The 17,333-nt window shown below is 34.1% G+C and overlaps 2 protein-coding genes and 1 gene segment (V, D, J or C); all 3 read right to left on the bottom strand.

Moving 5' to 3' along the window:
* Nucleotides 1-17,333, bottom strand: part of LOC121464736 — a 994,671-nt gene that overhangs the window by 364,682 nt on the left and 612,656 nt on the right.
* Nucleotides 1-17,333, bottom strand: part of LOC121464737 (immunoglobulin lambda-1 light chain-like) — an 840,936-nt gene that overhangs the window by 361,213 nt on the left and 462,390 nt on the right. The gene's annotated exons all lie outside the window — the stretch shown is intronic.
* LOC121464627 (zinc finger protein 420-like) overlaps nucleotides 6,914-17,333 on the bottom strand; it is a 160,334-nt gene continuing 149,914 nt past the window's right edge. The window contains exon 11 of the mRNA XM_041677656.1: nucleotides 6,914-7,586. Within this exon, the coding sequence (XP_041533590.1) occupies nucleotides 6,914-7,586 (673 nt within the window). The remainder of the gene's footprint in view (nucleotides 7,587-17,333) is intronic.

Below are 17,333 nucleotides of genomic sequence, written 5' to 3'. Positions count from 1 at the left end.
GAAAGATATGGGTCTATTTTCATTCTTCTACAGGTTGACATCCAGTTGTGCCAGCACCATTTGTTGAAGATGCTTTCTTTCTTCCATTGTATACTTTTAGCTCCTTTATCAAAAATGAGGTGTTCATAGGTTTGTGGGTTAAAATCCGGGTCTTCTATACGATTCCATTGGTCGACTTCTCTGTTTTTATGCCAGTACCACACTGTTTTCATTACTGTAGCTCTGTAATAGAGTTTGAAGTCAGGGATGGTAATGCCTCCAGAAGATCCTTTAATGTATAGGATTGTTTTGGCTATCCTGTGTTTTTTGTTTTTCCATATAAAGTTGATTATTGTCCTCTCAAGATCTGTGAAGAATTTTGATGGGATCTTGATGGGGATTGCATTGAATCTATAAATTGCCTTAGGTAGAATTGCCATTTTTACTATGTTGATCCTCCCAATCCAAAGCAAGGGAGGTCCATCCATTTTTTGGTATCCTCTTCAATTTCTTTCTTCAATGCCTTAAAGTTCTTGTCAAATAGATCTTTCACTTCCTTGGTTAGTTTTACCCCAAGATATTTTATGCTGTTTGTGGCTATCGTGAATGGTGAAGCCTCTCTCATTTCCCTTTTTGCTTCCATATCCATTGTGTATAAGAGGGCGACTGATTTTTTGGAGTTGATCTTGTATCCTGCCACATTACTAAAGCTGTTTATCAGCTGTACAAGTTCTTTGGTGGAGTTTTGGGGGTTGCTTAAGTACACTATCATATCATCTTGGAATAACAAAAGTTTAACTTCTTCCTTTCCAATTCGAATCCCCTTTATCCCATTATGTTGTCTTATTGCTATTGTTAGAACTTCAAGCACTATATTGAAGAGGAATGGCGAGAGTGGACAGCCTTGTCGTGTTCCTGAGTTAAGCGGGATGGCTTTGAGTTTCTCTCCATTTAATTTGATGTTAGCTGTCGGCTTGCTGTATATAGCTTTTATTATATTTAGGTATGACCCTTGTATCCCTAATCTCTCCATGACTTTTAACATAAATGGATGTTAAATTTTGTCGAATGCTTTTTTAGCATCTAATGAGATGATCATATGGTTATTTTCTTTCAGTTTATTTATATGCTGGATTACATTGATAGATTTTCGTATGTTGAACCAGCCCTGCATCTCAGGAATGAAGCCTACTTGATCATAATGGATAATTTTTCGGATGTGTTCTTGGATTCGGTTTGCCAGTATTTTGTTGAGGATTTTTGCATCGATGTTCATGAGTGAGATTGGCTGTAATTCTCTTTCCTGGTTGAGTCTTTCTGTGGTTTTGGTATCAGAGTAACTGTAGCTTCATAAAAGGAATTAGGTAATGACCCTTCTGTTTCTATATTGTGGAATACATTAAGGAGTATGGGTATTAGCTCTTCTTGGAAGTTCTGGTAGAATTCCGCATTGAAACCATCTGGTCCTGGGCTTTTTTTGGTTGGGAGGTTTTTGATAACAGCTTCTAATTCTTCGCGACCAACAGGTCTGTTTAGAATGTTCACCTAGTCCTGGTGTAACTTTGGTATATGGTATTTATCTAAAAAAGTGTCCATTTCTTTTCCATTTTCTAGTTTTGTGTTATACAGGCTTTTGTAATAAGATCTGATGATTCTCTGAATTTCCACTGTGTCTGTGGTTATGTCCCCCTTTTCATTTCTGATCTTATTAATTTGCATATTCTCTCTCTGCCGTTTGATTAGTTTGGATAGGGGTTTATCAATCTTGTTGATTTTCTCGAGGAACCAGCTTTTTATTTCATTGATTCTTTGGATTGTTTTCTGTGTTTCTATTTTGTTGATTTCAGCCCTCAGTTTGATTATTTCCAGTCTTCTACTCCTCCTAGGTGAGTCTGCTTCTTTTTTTTTTCCTAGAGCTTTCAGGTGGGCTGTTAAGTCTTCAATATGTGCTTTCTCTGTTTTCTTAAAGTGGGCACTTAGTGCGATGAACTTTCCTCTTTGCACTGCTTTCATAGTGTCCCATAAGTTCGAGTATGTTGTTTCTTTATTTTCATTGAATTCAAGGAAGACTTTAATTTCTTTCTTTATTTCTTCCTTAATCCAGGTATGGTTCAGTAGTTGACTGTTCAGTTTCCATGAGTTTGTAGGCTTTCTGGAGGTAGCATTGTTGTTGAATTCTAACTTTAATCCATGGTGATCTGATAAGACGCAGGTGGTTACTAATATTTTTTTGTAACTGTGTAAGTTAGCTTAGCTACCAAGTATGTGGTCAATTTTTGAGAAGGTTCCATGAGCTGCAGAGAAGAAGGTATATTCTTTCCTATTTGGGTGGAATGTTCTATAGATGTCTGTTAATTCCATTTGATTCATTAGCTCCATTAATTCTCTTATTTCTCTGTTAGGTTTCTGTCTGATAGACCTGTCCATTGGTGAGAGAGGAGTGTTGAAGTCTCCTACTATTAGTGTGTGCGGTTTGATGGCTGCCTTGAGTTTTAGTAATGTTTCTTTTATGTTGGTGCTTTTATATTAGGGGCATAGATATTCAGGATTGAGACTTCATCCTGATGAATTGTTCCTGTTATGAGCATAAAATGTCCCTCTCTATCTTTTCTGATTGATTTAAGTTTGAAATCAACTTTGTTAGAAATTAGTAAAAACACACCTGCTTGTTTCTTGGGTCCATTTGCTTGATAAGCCTTTTCCCAGCCCTTTACTCTGAGTAGGTGCCTGTCTTTGTGGTTAAGGTGTGTTTCTTGTAAACAGCAGAATGTTGGATCCTGTTTTCGTATCCAATCATTTAGCCTGTGCCTTTTTATAGGTGAGTTGAGTCCATTGACATTAATGACCAGTGGTTGTTAACTCTAGTCACTTTTTTAGTCGTTGGGTTTGTGTGTTTCCCTTCTTTGAGTTGCACTGGTGAAAGGTCTCTAGATGACTGAGTTATTGTGGGCATTGTTGGACTCCTTGGTTAGTGATTTTCCTTCTATTACTTTCTGTAAGGCTGGATTTGTGGCTGCGTATTGTTTAAATTTGTCAGGTGTAAGTCTGATAGGTTTACCTTTATAAGTAACTTGGCCTTTTTCCTTTGCGGCTCTTAATATTCTTTCTTTATTCTGTATATTTTGTGTTTTGATTATTATATGGCGAGGGGATGTTTTTTTTTTTTTTTGATCCAGCCTATTTGGTGTTCTGTATGCTTCTTGAACCTTCATAGGTACCTCTTTCTTCAGGTTGGGAAAGTTTTCTTCTATAATTTTATTAAGTATATTTTCTGTACCGTTGAGCTGCACTTCTTCTCCTTCTTCTACTCCAATTATTCTTAGGTTTGGTCTTTTTATTGTGTCCCAAATTTCCTGAATGTTTTGTGATGAGAATTTGTTGGTTTTGCTGTTTTTTTTGATCAGTGTGTTTATTTTTTCTATGGTATCTTCAGTGTCTGATATTCTCTCTTCTATCTCTTGTAATCTGTTGTTAGTACTTGTTTCTGTCATTCCTGTTCGTTTACCCAGATTTTCCATCTCCATTCTTCCCTCGGTTTGTGCTTTCTTCATTGCTTCCATTTCATTCTTCATGTCTTGAACCGCTTCCCTAACCTGCTTGATTGCTTTTTCTTGTTTCTCTTGGTTTTCTTGTGTGTCTTTGAGCGATTTATTCATTTCCTCTACCTTTTTGTTTGTAATCTCTAATTGTTTATGGCAGTTTTTCACCTCCTGTTTAAGGTCCTCTATTATTTTCATTTAGTTCACTTTTGAGTCGATTTCTTCTATTTCTTCAGGAGTAGGGTGTAAAATTCTTCTTATTTCTGGATCCCTGGGTTCTGGTGGTGTCATGTTGCCTTTCAGGTTGTTGGAGGAATTCTTGCATTGGCGTCTTCCCATCTCTTCCTTCAAATGGAGCCAGGAGAGGCCTGGTGTCTTGGTCCAGTCTTTGCTGTGATTGACTCTCTGGGTATATCTCTTCAGTGTAGAAGCAGGAACCATTCCCGTCCCGATGGGATTCCTCAGCAACTAAACAGGGCCGCCAGTAGCCCAATGATTCAGGGCCAACAGGATGAATGGAGCCAGGGGTGGGGGGTGGTATCCAGGAGCGCGCAGGAAGCCTGGCGCCAGAGCTGAAGGTGCCCAGGCTCCCTTACAGGGGACCCTGAGGCCTGTCCGGTAGGCAGGCTCTCACCGCTCTGGGTGGGTAGCCTTAGTTTAGGAGCTTAAAACTGTACTTGAACACTGGTCCTATCATACAGCAGGGCAGGGATTGGGAGTGGTGCTGGGGGGTTGGGTCGTGCAAAAGAAAGACAGCCCTGCAGAAGGAGCTGGGGGAGGGGGGTTTGTGCTCTCTTCTGGGACTGTCCGCCCATGGATAGCACAGACTCACCCGTCCTGATGGGATGTAATTCTAATCTTATACTTGATATTGTTCCTAGTGTATATTGTTTTGTATTGGTTTGGAGCTCTCTTACTTAACAAAATGGGAAGGTGCTGTAGGAGCTCCTTCCACTTCTTAAGCCAATGGCCTTTAAGTTACCAGCCCACTGGGGTATGGTCTCTATACTTTAAAAAGCAGCAGGAACTGGGATTGTTTTGCAACTTCATATATATATGAAGAGAGAGAGAGTTATATATAGAAAGAGTTATAGAGAGAGAGTTTTATTTATATGGTGATATATATAAAATAATTCATTAAAAATAATATATTAATTATTAAAACTTGTTGCAAACACATATTGCAATGCTAATGAAAAAATGTAAATCTTGGTAACCAGAGAAAACATCATTTGGAATGATGCAAAGGATCTGGAGAACATGGCTAAATATAATCATTAGTTTTCTAGCTATATTAAAACTAATTAATGCAGTGGACAAGTTTCTTTTAGAGAGAAATTTGAAAACTTTCAAATAATGAGATTCTCTATATTTTTATGTTTTTCAATTTTTTTAGGACATAATTTTCTGGGTGTTTCTGCAAAGAGCAGGGCTGGCAGAATAACAGTCCACATGAGGCAAGAAGGAAATCCTAAACAACAGGATTCAGGAGCTTGGGTTGGTTCAAACTTCTGGAATTTGACTCTGAGTTGTCTCAAGAGTCAAGATCCAGTGATCACAGCATTCAGGGTATTTTTCAACACATTGGGTTCTAGAGTTATGTTCCAACATCCGACAAAAATAATCATGTCTTACAAATTGAATGCAAATATTTGTTGAAGGAGGCAGAAAATCACATCCAAGATTATGTCATGGAACATAATGTACTTGGACTAAAAGGTCCTCTCCATTTTTCTTCTTAGAGATTTTCTCACAGTTCCCCAAGGCATTCATGGGTATGTATCATTTTAAATGTATTTTGACACTTTGGATATTGAGTATGTCCAGTGTTGCTTCTGGGATTTTAGTATGACCTGGTCACAGATAGCACAAGGACAATACATGTGGCCAATTATCCACTGCCAGCCCCAGCTGTCAGAGTAGAAAACAGAGTATGCATATTTTCATTGAATTAACAACCCAGTGCTACCTTTGAGCAGTGAGCCTTTGTACTCATTTCAAATTACATTTTGTATCTTCAGTTTCCTTCCTCCAACTCTCCTATAAACCACACATTCCTGTTCTCCTTCAAGTTTTGTCCTTTTTCATGCATTGTTATTTTATACATAAATTTGTGTGTATATATATATATATATATATATATATATATATATATATATATTCCTAAATACAAGGGAAGAAATCATACCATGTTACAATTCTATGTTTTCAAGGCTGTCCATTGGTTACGGGACAATCACTTTTTGTGCTCTTCTCTAGGGAAGGCCTCTTTTCCCACTCCCTGCTTTTCTAAATAACTATAGAGTTCTTTGATTTTGTTATCTTACAGCTTTCCTTTCCAGTTTAGCATGCCCATTGGTATCATCCAACAACCTCATATTGACTTAAACCACAATTATACAAAGTTTAAAATAATGTATGTAGATTGTCATTTGCTGTCGTACCAGATCCAAAACATTAACGGGGAGACTTCTTACTTGAATGCTTGGCCTTAACGTAGGATTATTTCCAATTAGGTCCAATAACTTAAATTAACCCCCATTTTTGTCTACATTTTGCCACAAATTGCACAAGCTGCTTCCTTCTTGTTTTCTGGCAACTCACCTGCATGCCTCAATTCCTACTCCTCCTTACTCTCTCTGCAAGGAATTTCTGCCCCTACCTTGTGCCTAGACATTGTCCAATCATCAGCCTATTTCATCAATCAAAGTAACTTAGTTTTAGACAGTGTAAACATAGTCCACGACAAGTCTACTTCTATTTTATGCCATGTTTTCATTGTTGCTGTGATCCATGAAATAGCTCACATTTATAATACCCTGCCATTAGAAAACAGACTATCAGAACAAAAAATAGAATAAAAAATTGTGAAGATATTTAACGTTTTTATTGCAAAGACACAGAATGAAAAGACTTGAAGTTTAAAGCAAACTGGTATTTATATAAAATCACCAAAAATCACAGGAATACAATCTTTATATAGAATATAATCTCATTACATAAGCAACCATATGACAAGAAATTGAATATGCATCAAAATCTGAAATAGTTTCACATCGGCTGGCTCTTTAACATGTTACCTCAACATATAGTCAAGAAATGTTGTTGTTTAATTTTCTTCTACTAGAAATATTGACTCAATCATCATAATGATGTTTGAATAGTATATTCTTATAACGATGCAAAAATTCAGTTTAAAACAAATGTTAGAGGAAAATAAAGTTCAAATCTGGACACAATGTTTCTAAATTTGTAAGAACTGTACATCTGTATAAGTATTGACAAAAAGTTGAAAATTATTTAAAGAATTTGCATCTGTGTAATATCTTGGTCAATGTATGAAGACTGGACAATGAACTAGTGTGAGGTATATCAATAAACTTTATGAAATGTATCTATACATGAATTTTGTGATGCTTTCTTAGAATTGAGTTTCTTATAAAGCACTTGCCACATTCTTTACATCTGTAAGGTTTTTCACCAGTATGGACTCTGTGGTGAATGTTAAGATCTGAGCCCTGTGTAAATGACTTGCCACATTCTTGACATCTGTAAGGTTTCTCACCAGTATGAATTCTGTAATGTCTCCGAAGATTAGAATACTGGATAAATGACTTGCCACATTCTTGACATCTGTAAGGTTTCTCACCAGTATGGATTCTACGATGTCTGTGAAGATTTGAGTTGTGGCTAAATGACTTGCCACATTCTTGACATCTGTAAGGTTTCTCACCAGTATGGATTCTGTAATGTGCCTGAAGAGTTGAATCCTGGGTAAAGGACTTGCCACATTCCTGGCACCTGTAAGGTTTCTCACCAGTATGAATTCTGTAATGCGCCTGAAGAGTTGAATCCTGGGTAAAGGACTTGCCACATTCCTGGCACCTGTAAGATTTCTCACCAGTATGGATTCTGTTATGCCTATGAAGATTTGAATCCTGGGTAAAAGATTTGCCACATTCTTGACATCTGTAAGGTTTCTCACCAGTATGGATTCTCTGGTGAGCTTGAAGTTTTGAATGATGGGTAAAAGACTTGCCACAATCTTTACATTTGTATGCCTCCTCTCTGAGATTAATTCTTTTAAGCCTAGTGAGGCATGGAGATCGGTTGGAGCCCTTCTCATATTCCATGTAGTAGTTTTGTCCAATTTGATTACTTACAAAATGTTTCTCTTGTGTCTGGTCATTCTGCAACAAAAAAAAGGTGTGTGTTATAATAAAAAATCTTACAATTTCAATATATGTATTGGCTCTTAGGAAAAACAAAATTTGTTCTATGTAATTAAATAATAAGTAAAGTCATACTGTGATATGATATTTTGGGAATTTCTCCCTTCAAGATGAGTATTCTGATAACTAGTCATCCTAGAGCTCCTTGGAAATGTTTTAATAACATCATTAAATGTGTAAGGCTTTTCACAGCTTGAAATGCTATGATATATTTTCAGTATCATTTGAGAAAAAACTCCCCACGTATATCTCAATAGAATAGTTTGTGACAAAATATAATTACTAGTTAAGGGAACTTTAGTGAATGTTTAATAGGATATGTGTCATTCAGTTTTTAGATTTTTCAAAAATTCTTTGTAGAAAAAAACATTTTTTAAAACATATTTTTTTTTTTACTGAAGAAACTTTCTGAAAACATAATTGATCTAATGTGAAGTCTTGCAAGAAAAGGTAGAGATTTTTACAGGTAAACAAGGGTGGTTGGTGAATACAAATCATATCAATCATAACATATTCTATTCTCTTTTCTCTCTTCCCAATAATTTGAGAACATCCTTAAATGCAAGTTTTTTAAGTCACTACTTACATCTATTCCTGACATTAAATTGTGGATCGGATCCTGTCTATTCTCCTGTGTAAACAGATCTTGTGTTTGATTAAAATAGAAAACTGGAAGATAGAAATATATAATTATTAGTTCACTTATGTGAAACATTTTCAGATATATAAATGACATAAATTCAAAAATATGTAGACCTGTATGAAAGGTGGCATATTACAAAAAATAAACTTCAAATCATTTGTTCTAATGAAACAATCTTTTTAAGGCAAATGGGTAGATGATCTTTTATAACATAAAATTAATAAATTATAAAAATGAAAGAAATGAAGTTAACTTACCTTAGATATTCCAATCATAATTTTCAGAATAATAAACAAGAATATGATGAGTGAAATGACCCCATATAATCAGATGTCTGAATACGTGGCCTGAAGTTGGTGGATATTTATGGGTAGAGTAAAAAAGGTATCAATTTACTGGAACACATGTATCTGGATAATGGCTTTGAGAATTTTAATGCCTTCTATTGCCAACAGTGAGCTGTCTGCTTCCTGTTTTGGTTCTAGATGGAAACTCTCACGGCAGCTCTAGCCCCTTGTCAACTACTACCTCTGATTTATCATAGTGGATCTTTCTGCTATATATTGTCTTTATCTTGGAGTTTTATCACAGCAATTGAAAAAGTCTATAACCCAAATACAAAAAAAATCACACTCCTGATACGGTATTATCTTAATGAACATAACTCATCTTCACAATCTCTTAAATTGAACAAATTGAACAATATAAATAAGGAAGGCATACTATTAATTAGTAAAGAAAGAAGGAAAGGAAGAACAGGAAATAGTTATTACTAACTGGCCCACAGAGAATCATGTATGCTACAAGGAAAGCATCCATAAATTTTCAGACATCATGTAAATTCACTAGGACTGATCTTATTAAAGAGATACATTTTCTCTTTTTCTTATACAGAAAATAGATGTTTTCATAAAATATATTCTTACTATGGCTTTTCTTTCTCAAAAGCCATGAGATCCTCCCCATCTTCATTGATGTCAGAATTCACCCACTTTCTGTCACTTAGAAAACAACTTGGCATCTAAAGAATCAGAAAGTAGTTTGGGGTAATTCTAACTAGAATTGAATGCTAATGTTCTGTGAAATGTATTTTTCTAGATTCTTGTACAAAATAGATGAGTGGACTTATTTTAGTATCTGTAATTTGTTTTAGTGATCAGCCATACCATCATTGTACAAAACCTGATTATTATATAAATGTAAAATATTTTAAAATTATGAATGGTGATATACTGTATATATAGAATTATTTTTCATTATTGTTTAAGCTATTGTGAGGTTTTTGTTTGTTTGCCTCCATTAGATGCTGAAGACTCTCTTTTCGAGACCTTCAAGAATTGTTAAAATTTTGATGGGATTTTCTCTGAATCAGTACATTACTTTGATAAGACATTCATTTTTGCTACATCAATTGACCAATCCATGAATACGTGATTTTTTTCCATCTTCTGATATCTTTTCAGTTTATTTCTTCAATGCCTTAGAGTTCTGACAAGGGTCTTTCACTTTTTTAGTTTGATTATCCCAAACTATTTTCTGGGGTTATTGTACAAGATGTGGTATCCTTTCCCTGATTTCTATTTAAGTCCTTTCTCATTTGTACATATGAGGGCTACAGCTTTTGTTAGTCAATTTTACATCTCTTATTTTTGATGAAAGTGTATCTCATTTGGAGAAGTTTCTTGGAGTTTTTTAAACATAAAATCATAGCATTTGCCTGTAACATTCCTTTCATGTCTGTTTTTGTTATTCATCACTTCTTCATCTTCTTCATTTGTATTATTATTCTAGCTAAGATTTCAAGGACTGTATGGAATACATATGGAGAAAGTGAATATCCTTTTAATGTTTCCTATTTTAGTGGAATGGCTTTGAATTTTCTCCAGTTAGTTTGATGTGGGCTATAAGCTTGCTACAAATAGCCTATTTCATTTGGAAGTAGGTATCTTGCATCCCTAAGCTCTCCAGGACTTTGTCAAGCAAGGGTCATTAATTTTTTCAAAGGATTTTCTGCATCTAATGAGATGAACATATGGAATTTGACTCTCAGTTTGTATAAGTGGTAGAATAATTTGATGGTTTGAATTGTTGATCTGTCCCTACATGTCTTGAGAAGAAGTGTCTGGTAGATAGTTCCTTTGATATGTTATTGGATTCAGGTTGCCAATATTTTATTGAGGTTTTTGCAGATATGTTCATAATGAAATAGGCATATCTTTTACTTACTTTTTGTGTGTATACATGGTTTAAATGTCAAGGGAACTGTCCCACAAAGAGAATTTCACAGAGTTCTGGTCTTTATTTATTTATTTATTTATTTATCTTTTGAAGAATAGTTTGAGGAGTATTCATGCTAATTCAAGATAATTATTAAAGATAGGAGGTACCACTTACTACCATTATTCTGCTGCTTGGATATAGTATTAAAATTATTCCTATATCTTATTGGTTTACCCACAGACTGGTACATCTCTATGCCTTCATTCCTAATGAAATTTGACAGCTATAAGTTGACTCATATGTGGACATAGTGAAAACAAAAAAAATCGGTTTTAATTAGCATGTTTATATCAAACCCATTTCATGGAATGTTCAGAGCTCATTCAGGAGAGAGTGATAATACAAGTTAAGTGTAGGAAGTCATGAATGACTATAAGAAAATAGTTCTCTTGTATGCAAAGTAACAGGTGACTTATAAACTCAAGTAATCAAGACAGTATACATTGGACCTAAGAAAGCTCATGCAAGATTAATATCCTCGAGAAAACGTGCACATTGAGACCCACACCTTCCTGTGCTGATTCTATCACCTGAAACATAATTGGAGAAAGGGCATAAGAATTAAAATGTGCAACTTCTGATAGTTTAACCATATTACAGGCCATGCTCAACAACCAGGATATTATGAGAATTACAGATTGAATTCTGTGGGTGTAAAGAAAAAGGGAAAAAAATTAAAAAGTTTACAGGAAGTGGAACATCAGAGAACTGGAGAGTTTAATTTGGTGAATTGATACTTTAATTTATTCTTAGATAATTAATAAAATTATTAAAAATAAAATATTATGCATATACAAATTTGATTTTCCAAACAAACTCAAATATAGATAAAATACACAAAGGAAAACAAGAGAATATACAACCTTTATGTGGAAAGTAACATATAGATTTTGATATTCAGAGATTTTCAGATGACTGTAAAATGGACCAATAGCATGTATGACTCAAACAATTCTTAATTTCTAATGAATATTCTGCAGAAATAAAAGAGTTACCTTTTAATTTCTGTAGAGTCTAATGCAATGAATGAACTCTACAATCTTCCAAAATGAGTACAACTATAAAATTCATATTTTCTGATTATATGTGATAATACACAACAGTGAAAACTATGTAGTACTCTCGTAAGAGCAGACAAACAGACATGAACATTTATAGAGAAATACTCTTTCAAAAACTACAAAAGTTTTTAATGCTAATTTTATTTTCAATATTGTTCATTTCTGGGTTAGGTGGCATTCAAAGACATGGCAACAAATATTATAAATTATGCTTTATACCATAATTAAAGTTAAGTTTTCAAAGTAAATTTTTAGGTCATTTCATGTGAATGAGACTCATAAAGTAATTTGTGATAACTATACAATATGAATTTTTATACTATTTCAGGGAAAGCTCTTTGCAAACTCCACTTCAGGGAAGCATTCCCCCATGTCCTAGGTTTCCCTACATGTGCCAAGGCTTCATTGTGTCTTACCTCTTCCATTGCCTTCTGTCTCTCCCATGTTCACAATCCAGGGCTCTTTGCTTTGTTCAAGACAGATGATCAGGTCTGGTTTTGGCATTGAAAAACCTGCATATTAAAAGAGATATATAGCCATAAATTGTGTTAATAGGAAAACACATGGATTTCTAAGAAAACACTATAAAAATGTCATATAATATAAAATTAAAAATATAATATCCGAATTTCTGTCTTCCAAAATTTAAAACATTCAAAATCAATTTTGATAATATTGTTTACCTTGATTTCCTTTGTAAATTACTATTGAAAGCAAATATGTTGTGAATCATCATGTTGCAAATCAATATATAATCTAGTCTGAAAAGTAAAATGTATCATACATGTTTGAATGATGAATGTCATTCTCAGGATTCAGGACTATATTGACAAGACAAATTACACAAAATATTGGGTTCTACATGATGAACTCCAAGATTTTTATTAAACTGACATGTAAAAGTAAGGCTGACAATTCAGACATAGACGTAATACATACTTATAGAAAAAAATCATAATAAAGTAGAGACATGAAAAATAGTCTCACCCACAGAGACCATATTACTGTAGTTCTCTATCATGACGTCCCTATACAAAGTCCTCTGTTCAACATTGAGGCAGTCCCACTCATCTGGAGAGAAATCAATTGCAACATCCTGGAACGTCAAGATTACCTGTCATGAAAGAAAACAGACTAAGAGGTGCCCAGGTACAAATTTCTTTACTTAGACAAAGATTACAAGAGTTGATCACAAAACATGATGTGTTTCCTGGTTTCAGGGAACCCTGATTGCTCTTCGAGCTGATGAGGGAGGGGGACTTGATCAGGGGAGGGGGAGGGAAATGGGAGGCGGTGGCGGGGAAGAGGCAGAAATCTTAAATAAATAAATAAATAAATAAATAAAATAAAAAAAAAAACATGATGTGTTCTGGATTAGCATTATTCGAAAAACATACTCCAAAATACAGTCTATAAATAAAAATCTGTGTGCCTAAAATATTAAGTCATGTAGGACAAAATTAAGCTGTAGATGTACAGGCTGAAATGGGTGTGCATGGGAGCCGAATAATCATCATGTGCAGTTCAAATTAAGACTTCACCAATTAAGGGCCTCTATTCTCAAGGCAAATTGTTTCTTTAGGAACCACAAGTTGAAGAGATATGAGCTGTAAAGATGAAACCATGCATGCATTCACAGCTGTCAAATAAAAATGTGTCAAATGTAAGATGTGTAGACAGGGGCAGAATTGCCATTTCCAAGAATGAAGTACAAATCTTACTGCAAATTATTCCAATGACATTACTGGGAAAGACCATGGAAGGCCTGACACCTGTGTGTGGCGAGCTCAAAAGAGGCTGACTTCTAACTGAATAAATAGTAGGAACGCTGTGTTAAGATTTATAAAGGACAAGTTATGTGGTAGATTGTGTAGCTGATCCATGGCTTGAATCAGCTGACATCTTAAGCTGGCTCGCCCCTGAAGCTAGAGGAATGCACCACTGCTTCAAGAACACAAGATGAGTATGAGAACTAAATTACAATAAGTTACTCATCAAAATTACTAAGGAACCAATAAAAGCACCAACAAAAATGTTGATTAAACAACTTTGTGAACAGCAAGCATGCCATACAGATGATTGTATATATTAGAGTTAATATAACAAAGAGTACCTTGCCCTTCATCAAATTTTCTACATGACTCGCCATGGGGTAGGAAGAAAGAAAAGGGCAAACCACTAAGACTGTACCGTGCTTGACAGTGTAGTTATATTACTCATTGTACATTTCCTTGTTGTCTTTCTCCTATTATAATTTTTTAACATATTCACTCTCATTTCACTACATCTTAATCATATTCTTGTATGTTTTCTACTGTTTTATTACTTCACTGGGGTTTAATTTTTGCATGTTTCTGTAGCACACAGTTTTCTTCCATTGTACCAGTCAAAATCCTGGTAATTTCCTCTCATTTTATAGCTAGTTTTAGGCGTCCTTCTAAACCTCCTTCTCTGTCATTACAATTGTAGATTTCCATAGTTTGAATGATGTTTAAACGCTGTTGGTACTATAATACAGCTATATTTTTCATCAATGTATATTTTATCATTGATTCATCATTTGTTGGTTTAATATTGAGTTCTATTCTCAACTAAATTATATTAGCTTCAAATATTAGAAGTAAATATCATAAGACATGATCTAATATCATTTTTAGTAATTTACAGTATTAGAAACTACAATTTTCCTTGCAAGTATTTATTGTAAAGAGTCACTTGTCTTGCTCAAATCCTTGTGTTCTAAAACATTATGGATGCTAAGCACTACCGGTGGCTCTTCTTGTCTATCTGTTGTTGTTATGTGTTGTATGGTTCTCGCTTTAAAGGGATACATAGGCATTTTTACAGTGGGTATATTCAGCATTTGCAGATATTTTATGACTTATTAAACCAAACTTACATTATCTAGAAAAAAACATGTCATGGAGTAAGTTTTTTTTGAAAGAGATGTGGAAAACTTCGTTACTGAATCTTTGTGTGGTTTGGATATCAGGGTTCATGTGTTCTTACAAAAAGAATTTGTTACTATTCCTTCATATCAGTTGGTTGAACAATTTGAAGACCATAATGTCTGCTTTAAATATCAAACAATTATTTCCTAAATCATCTGACCCTGGAATTTGTTCTTTTTTTTCCATTGGGAGATGATTTTAATGACTGCCTTTATTTCAATAGTGTTCATAAGTCTACTTAAGTAGTTTATATGATCTTGATTGAGCAATTTTTAAAGGTATAATTGAAAAAAATCATTAATTTTAGATTATTTTATTTAGTGAAGTACAGCTTCTGAGTTCCTCATTATTTTTTGCTACTGTCTAACTTTTCATTTCTTATTCTTCTTAATTTGGATATTCTCTTTGAATTTTAGATAATTGGACAAAGGTTTTTCTATCTTGTTGATTTTCATAAGTATGCCTTTGAAAAAATCCAACCTCCACACCTTCATGATAAAATTATTAGAAAGAATATTGATAGTGACATACCTAACATAATAAATAACATTTGCAGAAAGCCTCTAGAAACATCAAATTAAATAGAGAGAATCTTAAAAGATATTCCAATAAAGATAGAAAGAAGGCAAGGCTGTCAAGTTTTTTACACCTAGGCATTATAATACTTGAAATGTTAGCTAAAGCAAAAGAAAACTGAAGGAGATCAAAGGAACACAAATTCGAAAAGGAGAAAAAATGTTAAAATATTTGCAAAACAAAATCTTCCAAGAAGTACTATCCACAGGTGATAAACACCATCAGCGATATGACTGATCCATAGATTAACTATAAAAACTCAGTGGACCTTTTAAATATTCATTTCAAATGAACTGAGAAAGAATTCAGTGGAAAAAAACATTTTTAATAGCCACAAAAACTCCAATAACCTGGAGTACCTTAACCAGGCATTTGAAAGACTTGTATGACCACAATTTCAATATGTTGAAGAAAGAAATGAAAGAAGATATTACATAATGGAAAGGTCTCTCGTGCTCATGGATCAGTAGAATTAACAAAGTAAAATTTAAAATCTGAGCAAAAGAAATGTACAGATTCTACTTAGTACACATCAAAATGCCAACACATTTCTTTACATATAATTTAAATACAATGAAAAGATATGCTTGAATACAATGTGAAAAATGAAAAAATCCATAATATCTAACACAATTCTGAGCAATAAAAATGAAGATATCATGATATCAAATTTCCAACTGTACTTCAAATAGACAATAATCAAAACTATACAGTATTTGTAAAAATAAAAACTTGTTAGTGAGCAGAATTGAATCAAAGACACAAGCACATAGCTGCACACATATAGACACCTGATTTTTGATAAAAATACAATAAATTTGCTATGAAGAAAAGAAAACATCTTCAACAAATAGGCGTTAGATTGTCTGGCTGGAGAAAATATTGTCATTCTGCTTTATGCAATACAGAAAGATTCTACCAGACACATCCAGCTTTAACGAAGCAAAAACTGCAGTGATCGAAAATGGTAATGTCTTGCATTATATGGATTTATTGGTCAAAATAGAATTAGTGTTCCATTTCAAAAAACCTCATTGATCACATAGAAGTGGGGCTGGTGTCTATCACAACCTGAGTCTTTGGTGTACCAAAATTGTCTACATACTACTGAGAAGAAACACAAACATCAATCCCAAATGCAAACCGTTTGATCTACTTTGGTGTTCTGCCCATAAGATATGTTAGTATAATTTTGGCACAAAGCTTGTGGAGGTAATATTCCAAAATCTGATGTGATTTAAGGCTAACTCCATGAGATGAAACCAATAACTCACACTGCTTTGGTGACAAAGAACAAGAAAGTAAACAGCCAGGGACCGGAGGTAAATTCAAAAAATATTTTTTGTTCTAAAATCCAAGATATAAATTGCTCCTAAATGACATACAGTATATAAATAGATCAAATATACATAGATCAATCAGAGGATATTCCTCCTGAACAGGTAGAGAGAAAAAATAGAGAAGCTCACAGCCAGACATTTTGCAAAGATTGAGAGACCTTGAAATAATGCTGAATGGGAGGTCTCCATCAAATACCTTGCATCAGGGTTCACAGAACCATGTAAAAGAAGAGGAAGATACCCACATGTCCTTCCCCACACATAAACATACAAAACCCTCTACCTCTACTGGATTGAAGCACATATTGATGAAAAGAAATTGAGGCAGCATAGACAGGGCGTTCACAGTTCAAATAAGAACTGGACACATTCCCAGATCTCTAGCCTAGAAACAATCTCTGACTAATAATGCCACATAAATGAAAATTTGGTTCTCTTCAAAGAATTGTTGCTGGGATAAGAAACTACTCTCAAAGGTAGGTTTCATGCTGAGTCTCAATAACTCAACAGCATCTTAGAAGTTCTTTGAGTCATAATGTAATCTCAGAAATTTGTGTTCTTTCATTTTCTTATAATTTATTTTATTTATGAATTTTATTACATTTTCCCCTAAATGTAATATATATATTACAGTTTCAGTTTGGTGTTTCAGGGAATTCATGACCTTAAAAAGTAGTGGATCTCTGCATCTCTGTCTCTCTTTTTTTTAAATATTTATTTATTTATTATGTA

This window comes from Microtus oregoni, unplaced genomic scaffold (assembly GCF_018167655.1).
Source record: "Microtus oregoni isolate MIOR12 unplaced genomic scaffold, Mior012 000029F_ref0000214, whole genome shotgun sequence".
Classification (NCBI taxonomy): Eukaryota; Metazoa; Chordata; class Mammalia; order Rodentia; family Cricetidae; genus Microtus; species Microtus oregoni.
This window is presented reverse-complemented; position numbering and strand designations above follow the sequence as displayed.